Here is a 13,147-nt window from a genome sequence, read left to right on the forward strand (position 1 = left end):
CATTACTAAATTTTAAAAAGTAGAATTCTTTTTCTTGTGATCCAGTTATATATATATATACACACACACACATTATTTATGAAATTATGTTCCGTTATAGTATATAACAAGATACTGACTATAGTTTCCTGTGCTGTGGCGTAGACCTTTTTTGCTTGCTGCATATATACATATATACTTTTTTTTAATTACAAATCGAGCTTTCTACTTTTACTAAGTCAAACAAGTAGAATCAAAATATCACAAATTTTTTAGTTAGGCAAAAATTCATAAGTTTTCTAAAATATATATTATACATATTATCTATGTATATGTATACAAAAGTTTTTCTACTACACTTGATAAAGGCTTGAGAAAGAACATTAAAAAAAAAAAGAAATGGAGAAATTGGAAAACATTAAATAAATGAAATAGGAGCACTAAATATGAAATAGAAAAAGTGAAACAAACTCAATAAAAGTAAAAGCTCTTCATACAGTCTTGTTTTTAAACAAGACTGCTCATTAGAAATGTATCTGGAGCTCTGGTGAAAAAAAAAAAAAATACCTGGGCATCTGTGGTGGTAATGGTTTAGTCACTAAGTCATGTCCAACTCTTGCAACCCCATGGACGGTAGCCTGCCAGGCTCCTCTGCCCATGGGATTCTCCTGGCAAGTATACTGGAGTAGACTGCCATTTCCTCCTCCAGAGGATCTTCCCAACCCAGAAATCGAACCCGGGTCTCCTGCATTGCAGGCAGATTCCAAGATAATTCTGATATGCATCTGGATTTGATCAAAGGTTCTTCTATTTAACGGTACTGTTCAAAATACAGAATTCCATTATTTTTCTATTAATCAATCGTGATACAATGGTACTGAGTAATAATAGTTTTTCTTGTTGCTCAGTCACTAAGTCATGCATGACTCTTTGTGACCCCACGGACTGCAGCATGCCAGGCTTTCCTATCCGGCACCATCTCCTGGAGTTTGCTCAAACTCATGTCCATTGAGTGGGTAATGCCATCCAACCATCTGATCCTCTGTCTGTCTCTTCTACTTCTGCCCTCAATCTTTTCCTGCTTTCTTCTTTTTAAAATATTTTATTTTTGGCTGAACTGGGTCTTCGCTGCTTTGCACAGGCGCATGGGCTTCAACAGTATCCAGCGCATGGGCTCAGTACCTGCAGACTGCAGGCTCTAGAGCCATGGATTCAGTGGTTGTTGTGCATGGGCTTAGATGCTCCACAGCATGTGGAATTTTCCTGGACCAGGGATTGAACCTTTGTCCCCTGCAATGGTAGGCAGATTCTTATTCACTGCACCACAGGGAAATCCTGCTTTCAGGATTTCCTTTTGAAATAATTTTTTATAATATGATTTTTTTCCATACAGCAACTTTTCTTAGGGAAGAAAAAACTAATAATGTCAGGTTAGATACTCCATATTATCATTGACTGCCTCAATATTAAATGAGTACCTAATGGTGTGCTGGGTTCAATGATATGGCAGTGAGTAAGAGTTCCTTAAAGACCTAGTTTCCTCTGGGCAGATATTTTATTTGTTATTTAGTTAACCAATTTAGATATCTTAAATAAAACTTCAAAGTAGTAAGAGCTAAGACAATTGTCAGTCATTGTAAGAAAGTTTATTTCAGATCTGAATACTCTTAACTAACTTGTATCAATTAGACATGTACAATATTATCAAGACAAAAACATATTATAAAGATACTGGGCACCATCACAAGGTCATATACTTCTGTACCGAAATTTGTACTATTCATTTATCTCAAAAGAGAGAAAACTCAACATTACTTTTTTTGTTAAGTACAGAAAAAGCTTGTGTTTATTATAAAATAATGGTTCGCAGGTGGTGCAGTAGTAAAGAATCAGCCTGCCCATGCAAGAGTTGCAAGAGATGCAGGTTCGACCCCTGGGTCGAGAAGATGCTCTGGAGTAGGAAATGGCAAACCACTCCAGTATTCTTGCCTGGAAATTTCTATGGACATAGGCGTCTGGTGGGCCACAGTACATGAGGTCGCAAAGAGTCAAATATTAATGAGCTGCTGAGCACACACAATGACTCTCTAATTTCCTGTGAAAATAAAAACCTTTGTGAATTTATTTTAAAGTTAACATCTTCAATCCTTTCAGTGGATAGTCTACGCAACAGGTTTCAAATAAGCCAAAAAGATCTAAACAGAGCTGAAAGAGATAGGTTTTGTTACCTCACATAGTCCTCAAAATATACAGCTTGAACTCCAATAGTACCCTGGGTAAACTTGGCTACTTTTAATTGTTCACTAGCATGGTGCTGGAGTGACTGTGAGGAGATACCCCATGTCCAAGGGTAGAGAAGCCCCAGCAAGATGCTAGGCACTGGAGCAGTGACTGCACAGCCCTGGAGCCACTTTGAGGAAATACCCCACGTCCAAGGGCAAAGAAGTCCCAGCAAGATGGGAGGGGGGCAAAATTGCATTTAGAAACAGACCTCATACCCGCCAGAGATGCTCTGAGGACTCAAACAAACCTTCTGCACACCAGGATCCAAAGACCCCACAGAGACTGAATGTCTGAGTGTCTGCTGTGGAGGTAAGGGTCAAAACTGGCCTGCCACAGGGGCAGGGGTTCTGGGTGCAGCAGACTTGGGTGTGGCATATGCCCTCTTGGAGGAGGTCGCCATTAACCCCACCACTGAGTCGCCAGAACTTACACAGGACTGGGGAAACAGACTCCTGGAGGGCAGAAACACAAGCTCGTGCGCACCAGGACCCAGCAGAAAGGAGCAGGGACCCACAAGAGACTGACCCAGACTTGCCCATGAGTGTCCAGGAGTCTATGGAGGAGGCCTGGGTCAGTGGTGGCCTTCTGCAGGGTTGGGGGAACTGAGTATAGCAGTGCCTGCATGGGACTTTCTGAAGGAGGTCACCATTATCTTCATTACCTCCGCCATGGTTTCAGTTCACTTCAGTCACGCTGTCGTGTCCGACTCTTTGCAACCTCATGGACTGCAGCACGCCAGGCCTCCCTGTCAATCACGAACTCCCGGAGTTCACTCAAACTCATGTCCAATGAGTCAATGATGCCATCCAACTATCTCATCCACTGTGGTCCTCTTCTCCTCCTGCCTTCAATCTTTACCATCATCAGGGTCTTTTCCAATGAGTCAGTTCTTCACATGAGGTGGCCAAAGTATTGCACTTTCGGCTTCAGCATCAGTCCTTCCAATGAACATTTAGGACTGATTTCCTTTAAGATGGACTGGTTGGATCTCCTTGCAGTCCAAGGGGCTCTCGAGAGTCTTCTCCAGCACCACAGTTCAAAAGCATCAATTCTTTGGAGCTCAGATTTCTTTATATTTCAACTCTCACATACACACACGACTACTGGAAAAACCACAGCCTTGACTAGACGGACATTTGTAGACAAAGTAAAGTCTCTGCTTTTTAATATGCTGTCTAGGTTTGTCATAACTTTTCTTGCAAGGAGTAAGCGTCTTTTAATTCCATGGCTGCCATCACAATCTGCAGTGATTTTGGAGCCCCCCAAAATAAAGTCTGACACTGTTTCCACTGTTTCCCCATCTATTTCCCATGAAGTGATGGGATCAGATGCCATGATCTTAGTTTTCTGTTGAGTTTTAAGCCAACTTTTTCACTCTCCTCTTTCACTTTCATCAAGAGGCTCTTTAGTTTTTCTTCACTTTCTGTCATAAGGGTACTGTCATCTGCATATCTGAGGTTACTGATATTTCTCCTCGCAATCTTGAATCCAGCCTGTGCTTCATCCAGCCTGGCATTTCTCAAGATGTACTCTGCATATAACTTAAATAAGCAGGGTGACAATATACAGCCTTGACGTACTCCTTGCTCTATTTGGCACCAGTCTGTTGTTCTATGTCCAGTTCTAATTGTTGCTTCCTGACCTGCATACAGATTTCTCAAGAGGCAGGTCAGGTGGTCTGGTATTCCCATTTCTTTCAGAATTTTCCACACATTGTGGTTAACCACACAGTCAAAGGCTTTGGCATAGTCAAAAAAGCAGAACTAGATGTTTTTCTAGAACTCTGTCACTTTTTCAATATTTCAACGGATGTTGACAATTTCATCTCTGGTTCCTTTGCCTTTTCTAAAACCAGCTTGAACAGCTGGAATTTCACGATTCACATACCGTTGAAGGCTGGCTTTGAAAATTTTGAGCATTACTTTACTAGCGTGAGATGAATGCGATTGTGCAGCAGTTTGAGCATTCTTTGGCATTGCCTTTCTTTGGGATTGGAATGAAAACTGACCTTTTTCAGTCTTGTATCCAGTGCTGAATGCAGCACTTTCACAGCATCATCTTTTAGGATTTGAAATAGCTCAACTAGAATTCCATCACCTCCACTAGCTTTGTTTGTAGTGATGCTTCCTAAGGCCCATTTTACTTCGCATTCCAGGATGTCTGGCTCTAGGTGAATGATCATACTATTATGACAATCTGGGTGGTGAAGATCTTTTGTGTAGAGTTTTTCTGTGTATTCTTGCCACCTCTTCTTAATATCTTCTGCTTCGGTTAGGTCCATACAGCTTCTCCCTTATTGGGCCCATCTTTGCATGAAAAGTTCCCTTGGTATCTCTAATTTTCTTGAAGAGATCTCTAGTCTTTCCCATTCTATTGTTTTCCCCTATTTCTTTGCAGTGATCACTGAGGAAGGCTTTCTTATCTCTCCTTGCTATTCTCTGGAACTCTGCATTCAAATGGGTATATCTTTCCTTTTCTCCTTTGCTTTTTACTTCTCTTCTTTTCACAACTAATTGTAAGGCCTCCTCAGACAACCATTTTGCCTTTTTGCATTTCTGGTTCTTTGGGATGGTCTTGATTCCTGTCTCCTGTACAGTGTCACAAACCTCCATCCATAGTTCTTCATGCACTGTCTATCTGATCTAATCCCTTGAATCTATTTCTCACTTCCATGGTATAATCTTAAGGGATTTGATTTACTTCATACCTGAATAGTCTGGCCTGGAGAATTCCATGGGCTGTACAGCCCATGGGGTTGCAAAGAATCAGACACAACTGAGCGACTTTCACTTTCACTAACTGAGCAATACTTCGTCTATGGCACTGTAGAGTGACACTAGCAAATCTGTACTCCTCACATAGCTAATCATTTTAACCAAACCTTTGCAAGCAGTAAAACTGCTCAGAATCTGCAGAGAGGCAGTAGAACAGCATTTTAGCTGGCTTCTAAGATTGCATTTCAGGGTCCAACAGGGACACAGAAACTCTAAGAAAATTATCTGTTCTGGGAAGTAAGAAGGAAGAAGATATACTAGGTCCCTGGGTCACATTAGCTAATTAATTAAATTTCAAAGGTATCTGATAATCTGGCGGCTGCATGATGGCACAGGAGCAGCTGAGAGGAGCTACCCCACGTCCATGGTAGGGGCGGCAGACCAGAGGACCTACCCCACATTCAAGGTCAAGGGCTGAGAGGAGCTATCCCAAGTCCAAGAAGCGGCTGGGAGGAGCTATCCCACGTCCGAGGTCAGGGGTGGCAGCCTTGAGGAGCTACCATATGCCCACGCTCAGGGCTGGCAGCTGAGAGGAGCTACCCCACGTCCAAGGTAAGGAGCAGAGGCTGCCCTTTGCTGGAGCACCCATGAAGAGATATCCCACATCCAAGGTAAGAAACACCTAAGTAAGACGGTAGGTGCTGAGAGAGGGCATCAGAGGGCATAGACTGAAACCACAATCACAGAAAACTGGACAATCTGATCACATGGACCACAGTCTTGTCTAACTCAATGAAACTAAGCCATGCTGTGTGGGGCCACCCAAGACGAAGGGGTCATGGTGGAGAGGTCTGACAGAATGTGGTCCACTGGAGGAGGGAATGGCAAACCACTTCAGCTTCCTTGACTTGAGAACCCTATGAACAGTATGAAAAGGCAAAAAGATAGGACACTGAAAGAACAACTCCCCAGGTCGGTAGGTGCCCAATATGCTACTGGAGGTCAGTGGAGAAATAACTCCAGAAAGAATGAAGAGACGAAGCCAGAACAAAAACAATACCCAGCTGTGGATGTGACTGATGGAAGTAAAGATAAAGACCAATGCTGTAAAGAGCAATATCGCATAGGAACCTGGAATGTTAGGTCCATGAATCAAGGCAAACTGTAAGTCGTCAAATAGGAGATGGCAAGAGTGAACAATGGCATTTAAGGAATCAGCGAACTAAATGGACTAGAATGGGTGAAATTTAGCTCAGATGACCGTTATATCTACTACTGTGGGCACAAATCCCTCAAAAGAAACAGAGTAGGCCTCAAATTCAACAAAAGAATCCAAAATGCAATCACAAAAACGACAGAATGATCTCTGTTCATTTCCAAGACAAACCATTCAATATCACCATAATCCAAGTCTATGCCCCAACCAGTAATGCTAAAGAAGCTGAAGTTGAATGGTTCTATGGAGACCGACAAGACCTTCTAGAACTAGTACCCCCAAAAAATGTCCTTTTCATTATAGGGGACTGGAATGCAAAAGTAGGAAGTCAAGAAACACCTGGAGTAACAGGCAAATACGGCCTTGGAGTACAGAATGAGCCTAGCAGGGCAAAGGCTAATAGAGTTTTGCCAAGAGAACGCACTGGTCATAGCAAATACCCTCTTGCAACAACACAAGAGAAGACTCTACACATGGACATCACCAGATGGCCAACACCAAAATCAGATTGATTATATTCTTTGCAGCCAATGATGGAGATGCTCTATATAGTCAGCAATAACAAGACCAGGAGCTGACTGTGGCTCAGATCATGAACTCCTTATTGCCAAATTCAGACTTAAACTGAAGAACGTGGGGAAAACCACTAGACTATTCAGGTATGAGCTAAATCAAATCCGTTATGATTATACCGTGACAGTGAGAAATAGATTCAAGGGATTAGATCAGATAGACAGAGTGCCTGAAGAACTATGGATGGAGATTCATGATACTGTACAGGAGGCACAGATCAAAACCATCCCAAAGAAACAGAAATGCAAAAAGGCAAAATCGTTGTTTGAGGAGGCCTTACAAATCCCTGTGAAAAGAAGTGAAAAGGTAAAGCAGAAAAGGAAAGATATACCCATTTGAATGCAGAGTTCCAGAGAATAGCAAGGAGAGATAAGAAAGCCTTCCTCAGTGATCACTGCAAAGAAATAGGGGAAAACAATAGAATGGGAAAGACTAGAGATCTCGTCAAGAAAATTAGAGATATCAAGAGAACATTTCATGCAAAGATGGGCCCAATAAAGGACAGAAATGGTATGGACCTAACAAAAGCAGAAGATATTAAGAACAGGTGGCAAGAATACACAGGAGAATACAAAAAAGATCTTCACGACCCAGATAACCACAATGATGAATGTGATCACTCACCTAGAGCCAGACATCCTGGGATGTGAAGTAAAATGGGCCTTAGGAAGCATCACTACGAACAAAGCTAGTGGAGGTGATGGAATTCCAGTTGAGCTATTTTGAACTATTAGCTAAAAGATGATGCTATGAAAGTGCTGCACTGAAAGTGCTGGCAAAAACTCAGCAGTGGCCACAGGACTGGAAAAGGGCAGTTTTCATTCCAATCTCAAAGAAAGGCAATGGCAAAGAATGCTCAAACTACCGCACAACTGTTCTCATCTCACACGCTAGTAAAGTAATGTTCAAAATTCTCCAAGCCAGGATTCAACGGTATGTGAACCAAGAACTTTCAGCTGTTCAAGCTGGATTTAGAAAAGGCAGAGGAACCAGAGATCAAATTGTCAACATCTATTGGATCATTGAAAAAGGGACAGGGTTCCAGAAAAACATCTACTTCTCTTTATTGACTACGGCAAAGCCTTTGACTGTGTGGATCACAACAAACTGTGGAAAATTCTTAAAGAGATGAGAATACCAGACCACCTGATCCGCTCTTGAGAAAGCTGTATGCAGGTCAGGAAGCAACAATTAGGACTGGACATGCAACAACAGACTCGTTCCAAACAGGGAAAGGAGTACGTCATGGCTGTATATTGTCACCTTGCTTATTTAACTTATGTGCAGAGTACATCATGCAAAATGCTGGGCTAGATGAAGCACAAGTGGAATCATGATTGCCGGGAAAAATATAAATAACCTCAGATATGCAGATGACACCACCCTTATGTAAGAAAGCAGAGAACAACTAAAGAACCTCTTGATGAAAGTAAGAGGAGAGTGAAAAAGTTGGCTTACAGCTCAACATTCAAAAAACAAAGATTACAGCATCCGGTCCCATCACTTCATGGCAAATAAATGGGGAAACAGTGAGAGACTTTATTTTATGGGGCTCCAAAGTCACTGCCGATGATGATGGCAGCCATGAAATTAAAAGATGCTTGCTCCATGGAAGAAAAGCTATGACCAACCCAGAGTGCATATTAAAAAGCAGAGACATTACTTTGCCAACAAAGGTCCATCTAATCAAAGCTATGGTTTTTCCAATAGTCATATAGATGTGAGAACTGGACCATTAATAAAGTTGAGCACCAAAGAACTGATGCTTTTGAACTGTGGTGTTGGATAAGACTCTTAAAGAGCCCCTTGGACTGCAAGGAGATCCAACCAGTCAATCCTCAAGAAAATCAGTCCTGAATATTCATTGGAAGGAGTGATGCTGAAGCTAAAACTGCAATACTTTGGTCACCTGATGCAATGAACTGACTCACTGGAAAAGACCCTGATGCTGGTAAAGATTGAAGGCAGGAGGAGAAGGGGATGACCTAGGTTGAGATGGCTGGATGGCATCACCGGCTTGATGGACATGACTTTGAGTAAGCTCCGGGAGTTGGTGATGGACAGGGAGGCCTGATGTGCTGCAGTGCATGGGGTTGCAAAGTGTTGGACAGGACTGAGTAACTGAGCTGAACTGAACTAGGTTCACAGTAATATTAAACAGGAGGTACAAAGACTTCCACCATACTCCCTGTCCTCACCCTCCAGGTCCTCCCCCATTACCAAGAACCACCCCCCAACAATTTGTTTCATCTGTATCTGATCAATGTACTTTGATACATCAGTATCCAACAAAGTCCACAGCTGAATTAGAGTTCACACTTGGTGTCTCACATTATACACTTTGGACAAAGTATCCAAGTGTATCTACTATTACAGTATCATGGAGTAGTTTCACCTTCCAAAAAATCCTCTGAACTCTGGCTATTCATCCTTTCTTCCCTGCTACAAACCTTGGAAGCCACTGATTTTTTTGCTTTCTATAAAGTATCCCTTTTCTACAATGCAATATAGTTTGAATTATACAGCACATAGCCTTCACAGATTAGCTTCTTTCACTTAGTATTTAAGTTTTAAGTTAAATTTAAGTTTCTTCTACGTCTTTTCATGACTTGATGGTTCATTTCTTTTGAGCATTGAATAATATTCATTGTCCGCATATATTAGCTTATTTACTCATTCACCTACTAAAAGACATTTTGGTTGCTTTAAAGTTTGGTAATTTACGAATAAAGATGCTACAAACATCTGTGTGCAGGTTTCTGTGCAATGTAAGGATGTAAGTTCTCAGCTTCTCTGGATAAATTTAGTGTAACTGCTGGATCATATGGCAAGAGACCTGGAGGAGGGCATGGGATTCTTGCTTGGAGAATACCACTGCTCCTGGTAAGCTATGGCACACAGGGTTGCAAATAGCTGGATAGGACTGAAGCAACTTAGCAAGCACATGCATGCTAAGAGAACGCTGACTGTTTTAAGAAACCACCAAACTATCTTCCCAAGAAGCGGTACCATTTCACATTTCCACCAGCAATAAAGGGGAGGTCCTGTTGCTTCACATCCTCACCAGCATTTGGAGTTGTCAAGCGTTCTGCATTTTGGTCATTTATTTCTCCATTTACATTTCCCTGAATTACTTGTCAACTGTGTATTTTCTATTTTTCTCTTTTATGGCCACGCCGCATGGCATGTGGGATTGTAGTTCCCAGATCAGTGGAAGTACAGAGCCCTAACCACTGAACCACCAAGAAATTCCTGGCATATTTTCTTTGGTGAGATCTGTGTTAAGATTTTTGGCTCACTTTGTAATCAAGTTGTTTGTTTTTTCACTGTTAAGTTTTAAGAGCTCTCTGTAAGTAGAATAGTTATCTATTGCAGTTATTTTCTCCCCAATTGTCTTCACATTCTCTTGATAGTGTCTTTCAGAAAGCATAAGTTTTCAACTTTAATATAGTCCACTCATCAATTCATTTTTTCATGACTGTTACTTTTGGTGTTGTATCTAAAACATCATCACCAAACCTAAGGTAATCTGGATGTTCTCCCATGTTATCTAGGAGTTTTATAATTTTGCATTTCACATTTTGGTCTGTGATCTCAAATTTGAGTTAATCTGAGTTAATTTTGTGAAGGATGTAGAATCTATGCCTAGATTCATTTTTTGCAAGTGGATATCCAGGTGTCAAGTATCATTTGCTGAAAAGATTCTGTGCTTATGTCATGACTGTGTTAAGTCACAGTCACCACTAAGAACATTAAAAATATTTTTCCAGATGATCACAATTACAACAAGCTCACAAAGCAAAAAGTATTATAGTTATTTTGTAGAATTCAACAGAATGCTATAATTACATTTAAAAAACAAAAGTTATATTATGATGATTAGAGCAATCTAAAATTTGAGAAAAAAATTAGGATCATTTAAATATACAACATTTTTAAGACTTACTGAAAGAACTAAAGAGTCATACTACTCTGGATATGCCAATATTCTAACTTTGCTTAATGAAATTAACTGAAGAAAAAAATTTCAAGACAAGTATTCTACAAGGATAACAATTAAGTAGCTCATACAACTGAGCTTCTAAAAGGAAACAAAATTAAACACTCAAATCTTTCAAAATTAGTCAGTTCATTAATGCAAACCAGAAACACTACAGAATTCAGATGTTGCACCATTCTAAGAAGTAACAACACTATTACCTAAAAAATGGGAAGTTAAGAATAAGAATTACACCACTCTCTCTCCTCATCCTCCAACGGGGTAGGAGAGAAGAATTAAAATTACTGGCTTTGTGCACATATCACATTTTTATCTTAGTCTGAGGCCTGATTTGGAATAATGTGGTCACCTATTTGTCAAAGTGTGGCATACTCATTTTACTTATTACTACTCAAAATAACAATAGACTAAACTTTTTTGTAATGATCAAAAACTGCCATTCATTGAATACTGAATGTATTTAAGGTATAATTTTAAAACCTTCGTACACTCCATATCAATTTATTTAATCCTTATATTAATCAGAAGGCTAGGAATTACTATTCATTTTAGAGCAGGAAACAGAAACCATTTACACCTCAGTCTGACCAGGCAAGTTACTGAAAAATGTCATCAACCCGTCCCAAGGAAAAGATCAAAACCAATGTTTAAATTTAATTACAGGTTAAAAGAAAAAATACAAAATGCACTATTGGCATATTTTCTTTGTCAAATGAATGTGAAAATGCATTGATAACATGTAGGCTCATCTCTAGGTGATAAAGTTGTGAAGTTAACACTCCACTACTACAAAAAGTAATCCTTAAGTGACAGCATTCAAGACTATGGATAATCAGTTCATTTTCCTTTTAATTCTTATCCAAATTCCTTCCGAAAACAGAGAAAACCAAACATATCAAAAGAAAAAGTAATTTTGAAAATACTTCATAGAGGCAAAGAAAAGTAAAATCAACAAATACTTACTTCCCCCTCCATGAATGTTTTGTTGTGTAGAAACATGCTAAATCCTTATTTTCCTTAATAATGTTCATTTTGTGCTGAATCCTGAAAGATAAAAATATGGGTAAATTTTGTAATAGTGCTAACCTTAAGAATTTTTCCTGAATCTCCCACACCATACTTTCATTGACTGCCATATGGTACTGATTTTAAGACCCATTTTTTCTACAATACCATAAGGATGATCTGTTCAACTCTCTATCAGAGAAGCCTTTAGCACACTATATTGTCACAGCTCTTTTCCACTACGCTGAGTTTGAGGACAAGAATTGCCCTCATATCAACATCCCAAGAATAGAGAATCTAGTAAAAAGTGTTAAAGTAAATGAATCTTTAAATCTCACATTGCCAAATAATATTTTAACACATGACTGTCAAGTGTCAAACCAATTCTAAAAGGTTTTTTTCTAGCTGCTAAGTGCCGGTCATCTTGCTGCCACTGTCACTTTAAAGGGAACTTACTATAAATAAGTAAGGTTTAACTTGAACAACATTCTCATTATAAAAGTAATTTAGTAAAAGTTAAAATGTTAGTCATTCAGTCATATCCAGCTCTTTCAGACCCCATGGACTGTAGCCCACCAGGCTCCTCTGCCCACGGAATTCTCCAGGCAAAAATACTGGAGTGGGTTGCCATTCCTTTCTCCAGGGGATCTTCCCAAACCAGGGATCAAACCCAGATCTCCTGCATTGCAGGTAGATTCTTGACTGAGTCACCAAGGAAGCCTAAAAATAATTTAAGAACATAGTAAAAACATTTTTAATGTTCATAAAGTAACTCATCTTTCATCCTAGCATCCAAAGATGCTAACTTTCCTTCTTCCAGCTAGAAAAAAAATAAACAAAATCATCGTTTTAAACAAAACTGAGACTGTCATTTATACCACTTAGCGTTTTCACAGAATATTAACCTTTTTCCAAGGAATTAAATATTCTTGAGAAAAAGATTTTTAAGTCACAAAAGAACAATGTTACTCAGTGTAGCTGTAAACATCAAGACAAGTGCAGAAATTAAGTGTTCAGAAATGTTTGTTACAGTTTGGTTAGTGAACGCTCTGATTAAACAGGATATAGAACAGTTGAGGATTGCTGACTTGTATGATACATCACACATGGTATAAGCTTCCTAACAGCCATAGGAAGAGGGACAATGCTATGTGCAATATTTTAAGATTAGTTTGTTGACTGTAATCCTGAAGTGTATAAAATCCAGAATCCATTTAGCTCACGAAAAAATTTCAGTTTATCTAGCTTTACACAACTCATTGTATAAACTGGCTACTAATGAAAGACTAATGATAAATTCTGAAAATATTACATCATTTGCTTCATACTGAAATCAAGGTAAAAATCAATATGATCATTTTACTTCTTTTGTCACTT

At 39.6% G+C, this 13,147-nt stretch overlaps 1 protein-coding gene across 1 annotated transcript in view; it reads right to left on the reverse strand.

The window, feature by feature from the left end:
• DNAJC13 (DnaJ heat shock protein family (Hsp40) member C13) overlaps nt 1–13,147 on the reverse strand; it is a 150,492-nt gene that overhangs the window by 112,057 nt on the left and 25,288 nt on the right. The window contains exon 2 of the mRNA XM_065942343.1: nt 11,729–11,809. Within this exon, the coding sequence (XP_065798415.1) occupies nt 11,729–11,796 (68 nt within the window). The 5' untranslated portion in view covers nt 11,797–11,809. The remainder of the gene's footprint in view (nt 1–11,728; nt 11,810–13,147) is intronic.

This window comes from Muntiacus reevesi, chromosome 8 (assembly GCF_963930625.1).
Source record: "Muntiacus reevesi chromosome 8, mMunRee1.1, whole genome shotgun sequence".
Lineage (NCBI taxonomy): Eukaryota > Metazoa > Chordata > Mammalia > Artiodactyla > Cervidae > Muntiacus > Muntiacus reevesi.